The sequence below is a fragment of the Coenobita brevimanus genome, chromosome 86, assembly GCF_032717465.1.
Source record: "Coenobita brevimanus isolate Jiangsu-jjx chromosome 86, ASM3271746v2, whole genome shotgun sequence".
NCBI classification, from domain to species: Eukaryota; Metazoa; Arthropoda; class Malacostraca; order Decapoda; family Coenobitidae; genus Coenobita; species Coenobita brevimanus.
The window spans coordinates 29,018,900-29,028,899 of NC_137039.1; the positions used below are offsets into that span (position 1 = coordinate 29,018,900).

General features: G+C 43.2%; 1 protein-coding gene across 2 annotated transcripts in view; it reads right to left on the reverse strand.

Annotated features, from left to right (window-relative positions):
- Positions 1-10,000, reverse strand: part of LOC145410530 (uncharacterized) — a 192,618-nt gene that overhangs the window by 32,876 nt on the left and 149,742 nt on the right. For both annotated transcript variants that reach the window (XM_080280643.1, XM_080280642.1), the window contains exon 3: positions 50-312. In XM_080280643.1, coding sequence (XP_080136769.1) covers positions 50-312 — 263 coding nt within the window. The remainder of the gene's footprint in view (positions 1-49; positions 313-10,000) is intronic.

Genomic DNA, 10,000 nt, shown 5'->3' on the forward strand with positions numbered 1-10,000 from the left:
GTTTCTCTCTCTCTCCCTCCCTCCCTCTCTCTCTCTCTCTCTCTCTCACCTCCTTGATCCTGTTGTTCGCCAAATCCAAGGTCTTCAAGGAACCCCCCAGCGCAGACAGAGACGACCTCTCGATGGCGCTCACGTTGCTCCGTATGATATTGAGATGCCGTACCTCCAGCCCAAGGAACACGTAGTCGGAGATCCGCGGCAAGTTGCAATTACGGAACTTCATCCAGTATATAACAACGGGGTTCTTCTTGAGGACGTCGAGCGCGTTCCGTACGTGTTTCTGCTCCGTGTTATCACAAGCGATGTCAAGACCTGTGGACGGACACCATTAAGAAAAAACCTTGAATGCCTCCTGATTGTAATGGCGGCGGTAGTGGAGATATATTTAGGGGAGGGATGGGGAAGGGGGAAGCGAGGAAAGGGGAAGGGGAGACAGAAGAAGGGAGAGGAATGGAAAAAGGGAGGGCTGCGGAAGGGAGAAGGGAAAGGCTAGGGAAGGGAGAAGGGGGTACGGGAGACGGCAGGAGGGAGAGGAATGGAAAAAGGGAGGGCTGGGGGAGGGAAGGTTGGGAAGGGGAGACAGGAGAAGGGAGAAGAAAGGAAAAAGGGAGGGCTGGGGAAGGGAGGGTTGGGAAGGGGAGACAGGAGAAGGGAGAGGAAAGGAAAAAGGGAGGGCTGGGGAAGGGAGGAAGGGAGAAAGGGAGACGGAAGGAGGGAGAGGAAAGGAAAAAGGGAGGGCTGGGGAAGGGAGGGTTGGGAAGGGGAGACAAGAGAAGGGAGAGGAAAGGAAAAAGGGAGAGCTGGGGAAGGGAGGATGGGGAAGGGGAAGGGGAGAAAGGAGGAGGGGGAGGGGGAAGAAGAGACAGGAGAAGGGAGGAGGGGGAGGGGGAAGAAGAGACAGGAGAAGGGAGGAGGGGAAAGGGGAAACAGGAAACATAAGGGAAATTTAGGAAAGGGGAGGAGAGAGGAAGGGGTAGGGATGGGTGAGAGTATAGGGAGTGGGTAAGCTAAAGGGAAGAGATGAAAGGAAGGGAAAAGTGGGGATCTAGGGATTTGGGGAGGGGAGTTGGGAGGGGATAGGGCGGTGGTGGAGAGACTTGGGGTGGGGGAATGGGGAGGGGAGGGATATGAACTGGGGAGAGGAAAAAATGGGGAGATGGAAATTGCGGAGTTTGGAGTGTCATTGGTGGGTGTGAGGGAAGGCAGGGGAGTTTGGGAAATGAAGGCAGGAAGGGTAAGTGGGGAGAGGGGAAAGAGAAGGTGGGGAAGGGGTGACAAGAAAGGCGCTGAGGAGGAAAACAGAAGGTTGGGGAGTACGTGGGGGTAAAAGGAAGAGGAAGAGGAGTTGAGGAAGGGGAAGGAAGAACGGAGATGGAGAAACGAGAGGAAAATTGGGGAATGGGGAGAGAAAAGTTAGGGAGCAGGGGGCAGGAAGAGGGAAGACAGGAGGGAAAATTGGAGAAAGGGAGGGTGTGGAAAAAGGGAGAGAAGTTCGACATAGAGGGATTATGAGGAAAGGGAGTTTGAGGAGTGACAGGAAATAGGAAAAAAAGGAAGGAAATTTTGGGAATGAGTAGGTGGTTCGGGAGAGGAAGGAAAATGGCAGAACAAAATGAACACTGCGAAAAAAGGGGGAAAGGGTACCTGGGGAGTGCGGAATGGGGGGACACAGGAGGGGAACTGGGGAGCGATGAGAGGTTGGATGGGGAGAAGGATGGGTTTGAGATTAGGGTGGGGAAACCGGGGGGAGGGCTGGGACGGGAGGGGAGGGAGGGGAGGGGAAGGTGCGACATGGGAGAAGCGTAATGATAGGATAGACGGATGGGAAGGGATGGAAGGGAAAGGATGGGAGAGAGAGAGAGAGAGAGAGAGAGAAAGGGGAACAGCGATATGCATGCATTCTATCATAGCGTGCTCAGAGAGAGAGAGAGAAAGAGAGAGAGAGAGAGATCCGAACTTAGCGTGATGGCAAGGGGATAATTTACAGATAGAGAAAAAAGTTAGAGAAATAGAGAAAGTGAGAAAATAGTGTGCAAGAGAGTCCTAGGAAGATGGCTATGTGCTAGGGCCGCCTGTGCTTAGAAGAGAGTGCTAGGAACGAGACGAGAGAGTGCTAGAATGATGAAGGATGAGGATAGGAAAATGCTGGTGAGGAAAATGTGCTAGGAGGTGAGGATAGGGATGTGCTAGGTGAGGATAAGGATGTGCTAGGATGCAAGGATATGTGCTAGGTGAGAACAGGTGCAAAGTGAGGATAGGTATGTGCTAGGAGGTGAGGACAGGTGCTAAGTGAGGATAGTGATGTGCTAGGAGGTGAGGACAGGTGCTGGTGAGGATAGGGATGTGCTAGGAGGTGAGGGCAGGTGCTAGGTGAGGATAGGTATGTGCTAGGAGGTGAGGACAGGTGTTAGGTGAGGATAGAGATGAGCTGGTAGGAGAGGACAGGTGCAAGAATAGGGATGTGCTAGGAGTTGAGGACTGGTGCTAGGTGAGGACAGGTGCTAGGTGAGGGTAGGGATGTGCTGGGGAGTGGGGGATAATAAAGTGCTACGTAACACCTAACACATGCCAGTACAAATGCACATCACAACACACTACGTAGCACATGCACAGTGGGGTCATGCCGCGGTGCTAAGATGATGCGTGCTGAGAGAGAGAGAGAGAGAGAGAGAGAGAGAGAGAGAGAGAGAGAGAGAATATATATGTAAAAGTATAAAAAAAAATATGTAAAGGATACGGTACTGGTGTGTGTGTGTGTGTGTGTGTGTGTGTGTGTGTGTGTGTGTGTGTGTGTGTGTGTGTGTGTGTGTGTGTTTGTGTGACGTACATGAGCTCCACGTAAACGGAGGCATGAGGCAAGAATGAGGAAATGAGGGAAATGAGTGACGACAATAAATGGTGAAAATGAGGACACTGAGGATAAAATGAGGAAAATGAAAAAAATTGACTAAAATGGAAAAAAAAAATGAGTTAAGAGAAAAAAGAGGAAAATTAGGGAAAAACTGAATGAAAATGAGTGACAAAAAGAGGAAAATACGTGAGGAAAATATGAGGATAATGTGAGGATATTATGTGAGGAAAATACATGAGAATAATGTGGGAGGACAGTGTATGAGAAATATATATGAGGAAAATATGTGAGGATAATGTGAGGAAAATATGTGAGGACAATGTGTAAGGAATATATGAGGAAAGTAGGGGAGGATAATGTGAGGAAAATATGTGAGGAAAAAGCGGCAAATGTGTATATATATAAAAAAAAGGTTAAAAAAATGAGGAAACTGAATTTTTTTGGGAGAAAACTGGGGAAATGTGAGCCAATAAAAAAAAATAAAAATAAAAAAGAGGATTCAATTAGGAGCGACAAAATCATAAAAAAAAAATATTCAAAGTAAGTCAATTTAGTGAGGAAAATGTGAGATGATTATGACTGACCCAAATAAGCGAGGAAATGAAACTGACCAAGAAAATAGGCGATAAATATGAGGTAAATCAGTTATGAAAACCTGGAGGAAAGTGAGGAAATATTCAAGTAAAATTCAAAAACAAAAAAAAAGCGATAAAAATGAATAATTAGTATGGTAAGTGTGGAAGGTGACTAAGGAATACTGATGAGGCAAATGAGTGATGAAAGTGAGATAAAATGAGGAAAGTGAGTGACGAGACAAGCTGGTAAAATATGCAGTAAAACGAGAATACACAAGAACACAATATGAAAGGAGAACATGAGTGAAGGCGATGAAAATGGAGAAAATGAGCGAAAATTAATGGGAAAATGAATGAAAATGAATGGGAAAATATACGGGAAAGAGAATGAAAATGAATGTGAAAAAATATACAAGAAAACAGGAAATTAATATGAATCAAGGAAATATGTGAAGGAAAATACCTGATGAGGATAAGGAATAATACCGAAGAAAATAATATTAAAGGACTGTGATATTCCCAAGAGTGTGTAGGAGGGTTAAAAAAAAAAAAAAAAAAAAAAAACTCAAAAGATATATAGTAATGGTCCCCACCCTGCCTTGGAAAATCTTGGAAACTCTACGGACTCATTTAGCCATATTTCACTATATACCCGTTTCCCTGGTCTGACTACGGACCCCACAAACCGTATTAGAAGACTTCAACCTCTCCCCCCCCCCTTTCCCCCAATAAAATGAACAAGACACCTGAAGGGTATTTGCCCAAGGAACGATTGTGCCCAGAATGGAGTCAATTGATGAAGGAATGAAGGAATGACATCAAATTTGAAGTGTCTGGAGGAAAGTCGAGAGAAACCGAGCAAAATACAATCACTATATTGTATATGTAAAGTTTCCTCTTCCTTCGGTGAGTAATGAAAATAAATGAAGAAAGTGAAGAAAATGAGTTCAATGCATGATGAAAATGATGAAAGAAGGGTGAATAAAATGAGTTCCTTCAATAAGTGACGAAAACGATGAATGAAGAGTGAATAAAATGAACGAAGCTTTACCAAAAACATTCTGTGGGAGCAAACGATCTTGTAATCAATGGGGATATTAGGGTAAGAGGATGAAAGGGGCTGGCATAATTGGTTATATTCTCACAGGTAATTATATGGGGATAATGGGGATGAAAATGGTGGTGATAATGATGGTAATATGACGATGGTGATGTATAATAATGACGATGAAGATGATATACAAAAATAATGATGATGGTGATATATAAAAATAATAATGATGATAATGATGGCTATGTTGAAAAGGATGATGATGATAATGATGGCTTTGTTAAAAGGGATTATGATGACTATGACTATGTTAAAAAGGATGATGATGATGATGATGATGACTGCTGAAAAGGATGATGATGATGATGACTATGCTGAAAAGGATGATGATGATGATGATGATGATGATGATGATGATGATGATGATGATGATGATGATGATGATGGCACTCTCCTTCTAAGGGCATACTCTCCTACCAAGCACCACATCCCTACGGTGCCACTCCCCCTTCAAGTATGGCCGCCTCAGCACTCAGGCACGCACTTACGGCGCCATAGTCAGGGTGCCATAAGTTAGGCCATGGTAGTTTGATCAAGGAGAGTGGCTGTGAGTACCGCGGTGGGCTCCAGGCAGTTCTCTGGCACTTCTTTACTGGAGGTCATTTCCCTTGCTACCAGAGAGGGATGCCTTCAAGTGGTGGCACTGATACAACCGGTCAGCTCAACAGTCTGGCTTAACGAGCATCCCCCAACTACTTCCCTGTCCCCCCAAAAAGAGAATGGTGGACGGCAGAAAATTGGAAAGTTTGATAAGAGATGGGGAAAATTGACTGCAGAAGGAGGGAAAGTTTGACAGAAGGACAAGGGAAAAATTGACTGCAGAAGAAGGGAAAGTCTGACAGGAGAGGGGAAAAATTGACTGCAGAAGAAGGGAAAGTTTGACAAGAGTAGGGAAAAACTGACTGCAGAAGAAGAGGGAAATTAACAGCATTCTTGGAGGTGAGGGCAAGGCAAAACGACTTCCAAGGAATTTTCTGTCCCTCCTCAGGAACAACCCCTTCTCTACTTTCAGTCAAATGTCCCCCCCCCTACCTCCCACCTGCCTTGCCCACCCAGCCATCACTTGGTTGGTCACTCCTTCTTCTAACTGAGGGGCTTAAAAGACTGACATTATCTATCATTCTATCCATCTAACTACCAATCTATCTATCTATCTGTCCGCCTGAAGTACGGTTTTATGTATTTCCTGGAGAAGTGAAAGTTATGCATCTGTATTTGTATATCTGAAATGTAAAACAAGAATATAGGTACTTCTGAGGTGTAACTTGTGTAATGTAATTCTGAAAATGAAAACAAAACAGTGTGTAGTGTTATCTGGTGAAGAAAAGAAACGAAAGAGGAAAACACAGGAAAAGGGAGACATACTACTGGCCTGTATACACAAAAAATACACTTATAACCTGTATGTAAAAGAAAAAAGAATTGGGGTTAGGGTTACAAATATATAGTTACAAAAAAATAAAATAAAACGAGGTAGGGTTATGGATGGCAGACAACTTAAAAAAATCAAAACAGTTGAAGTGTTAATGAAAAAAAAAAAAAAAGTTACAAAAATATACTAAAAAATCTCTCCATCACCAAGAAAGGCAAAAAGAAAATGGAAAATGTATGAATTTTTTTGGGGGGAGTGGTGAAGAGGGGTGTACTTACATAAAAAAAAAAAAAAAAAAAAAAAAAGGGAGTAAGGTATGGAAGGGGGTACACATTTATAATCTACAAGGCTCCATGTTTTACCAGAGCCTTATGGAGGGAAATACACAGGTTCATACACAATGCAACAGGGGAAACTGGCTGAAATTCTTACCCTAGCCACCACAAACTGCCAGAGAGGTGATGTGAAACAAGTGATTCGAAACAAATTATTTGAAACAGGTTACTTAAAACAGGTGATTTAGGAGAAAAAAAAATTATTTCAAACAAGTTATTTGAAGTGAGTGATTTCAAGCAAGAGATTCGAAACAGGTGATTTGAATTATGAGAGTTGAAACAAGAAATTCGAAGTCAGTGATTCGAGACAGGTCCACCAAAGCAAGTGTTGGTGGTATATGAAGCCAATTATATTGCACGTAGTAAGAGAGCAACAGTGAGGTAGAAAAATGAAAAATTAAAGTTGAACAGACTTCTTTTGGGCAAAACTTTCTTCTTCAAAGTTCATGCTAAACCTAAGATAAGAAGAATACATGTCAGAGCATCACCCCACCATTCACGTCAAAGACTAGATGTTATCGTGCAAGAGGCATATGCAAGTTACCTCCACAATATTGCAAGTTGATCTACACGCTAAAAGTATACGGTCAACGATATACGATGGAATAAGAAGCTTGCAAAGATGTATCCAGGGTTTAGGCCGTATTACAGGGTCCAACTGTATCAGACAGGCAGATTTAATGATAATTTGAGTTGGGTCGCAGAAATTTTACCAACGCGTCTACGGAACTGAGATGTGAAGCTTCGACTCAAGCACTCGGACAGGTTAGCACAAAAGACAGGTATATATATAAGACCCTTACAATTAAGACACTGAATTCCCAAATGTATCCAGCTTATTTTTTTTTTCTCTCGAACTAAATTTAATTTCAGGTCGGTCCAAAAAAGGAGAAAAAACTGGAGCCGAAGTGAAAGTATTTCGGCTCGGCAGCACGGGACGAGAAGCGAACCAGTGCCGAACCCACCTGACTCAAGCAAGATCTGAGACACATTTGGGCAACACTTGATCCGTGTGTGGAGTGGGGGGCGGGCGCCGCTGGATTGGGGGGGGGGGCTTGGGGACTGGAGGGGCAGGGTAAAGGGATGTGGAGGGATGTGAGGGGAGAGGAGAAGGAAGTGATGTGGGGGGATGGGAGAGGGAAGTGATGTGGAGGGAGAGAGGGACGCGGATGTGCAAGGATAGGTTGAGGGTGTGGAGGGATGCAAAGGGGTAGAGGAGGGTTAAGTGTTGTGGAGGTGCAGGGAAGGAAGAGTTGGATACTGGAGGATTAGGGGATTAGGGGGTTGAAGAAAGAGAGACGAGGTAGGAGATCAGTGGGATAGGAAACGAAAGGATAGCGAGATGGAGAGGGAAGTGAAGTCCTCTGATGCCACACAGAGAGGAGCGTGGGAGAGAGAAGAGAGGGACAGAAGTACGGAAAAAAAAAAAGGGGGGGAATTAAGAAAGAGATGAGAGGGAGGGAAAGGAAGGACGTGGAGAAAATGGAGAGGGATATGGAAGGAGATGAGAGAAGAAGGTGAAAGGATGAGAAAACGAAGGATAGATGATGAAAATGGAGGAAATAGTGTCGAAGAGCAGAATTTCCTTAAAACACACACACACACACACACACACACACACACACACACACACACACACACACACACACACACATTCATTAGTCAACGAGCATACGACATTAACGACTCACTAACTATAAAATCAACATCGTCTTTATAACCATCATCTCATTAATTATTTCCATCAAAATTATTGCCACTAATCAGTCATTATTTTTGCCATAATTATAACCATCATCACTACTGCCATTTTAACACCATCAGATCTCATCATCTGTAATATCATCATCATCATCAGTTTTAACATCATTAGTATCATCATCCGAAATATCATCATCATCAGCTTAAATATCATTAGGATCATCCACCAGAATATCATCATCATCATCATCATCACTTAAATTACAATATTATGCTTTTCGCCATTATCATGCCACCATCACTATATTCACAAATACCTGTCATTGTAAATATATTCATCTTTCTCATCATCACTTTCTTAATTTTCACCACGTCATATTTGTACCACCTCTCCTGTTATCACCACTGAGAAAACACATTAATAATAATAATACTAATAACAGTAATTATTATTATTATTATTATTACTATTATTTGTTTTCAAGTGCTTGCCAGTTATTCTTGTCCCTCTCCCCTCTCTTCGTATCATTTTTTTTTTTTTTTTCGTCTGCATTTTACGTCGTCTTCCCGTCGCTGCTTTCTTCTCTCTCTCTCTCTCCTCCTCTCTCTCTCTCTCTAAGTCAATAACGAGTAGCCAGTCAATCCCAATTTCCAAGGGACCGAACCTAAAATCGCTACCAAAACCTCCATTTTCCCGCGTCTCTTTGTTTACATCGCGTTAGGCAATTTCGTCCTCGGCTATTATTATTATTATTATTATTACCCTCCTTCCTTTTGTGGCGGAGGGTTATTGATTTCGGCTCGTCAATATTCCCCTTCCACGCCCATTAATATTCGCCACGTATGTCTGTCTATTTGTTCGTGTGGGGACCGAAAAGGTGTGTGTGGCGAATTTGGTTATTTTTCTTTTGAAGTCGGAACGGATTTTCCCCCCTTCGTGTTCGCTCGTGTATGGAGGAATTTCGTGCTTCGTTTGACGTGAGTGGAACCGAAGTCAGTCTCTCTCTCTCTCTCTCTCTCTCTCTCTCTCTCTCTCGTACGTTCCGTGCTCTTCTTAGCTTTCTGCCTATATTCCCACCTCATAACAGGGGGCACGTAGCACCCGTCTAGGTACACACTCTCTCACCCCTCCTCAACCTAACTCTAATGCATGAGTTAACCAGTACTCTGAGATCTTCACGCTGGCACACACACACACACACACACACACACACACACACACACACACACACCATCTGCTTATCTATCTATCGTTTAGCTATCTGTCTAAGCCACAAGAGAAAAGCCGCCTAAATTAACATACCCCAAAACAATTATTGTACACAGGGAAGAACAAAAAAAATGTCGCGCCGTGAAAAACAATCGTATACCGGAGACAAAAATATCGTAAAAGAAGTTCATCGTACACTGGAGGGGATCGTATAGTGAAAAATTTATCGTATAGTGGAGAAAAAATATCGTAGTGGAGAAAAATATCATAGTGAAAAATTTATTGTAGTTGAGAAAAGTATCGTAGTGGAAAATTTATCGTAGTGAAAAATATCGTAGTGGAAAATTTATCGTATACTGGAAAGAATATCGTAAAGCGGAAAATCTATCGTACCCTGGAGACATAATATAGCAAAGTGAAAATTTATGGTACACATGACCAAAAATATCGTTGCGTAAAATTTATCATAGACCGGAGGAAAATAAATATCGAAGGGTGAAATATATCGGCGGGGGACAATACAGGGAAGTTAAAGTGCCGATAAGCCGCTCTGGAGAATTTAAGCGCCCGATAAAGTGCTCAAGTGGATATTAAGTGCCGATAAAGTGGCCCTGATACTCTGGCCAGAATCCCTCCGCACGGCCTGGCTTGGGGACTCGCTACAATGCACCTCGTATATTTCAGGGGATTATCGTACATCGGGTATCCTTCGCCCTTCTGGCTTTGAGAGTTCTTGTACCGCGGCTCTCTCTCTCTCTCTCTCTCTCCGTGTATCGTGGATCATTGGCGGTCTGGCATTACTCCTTTTTTCTGTTTATCTTTCTATTCTTCTGTTTCTATCTGTC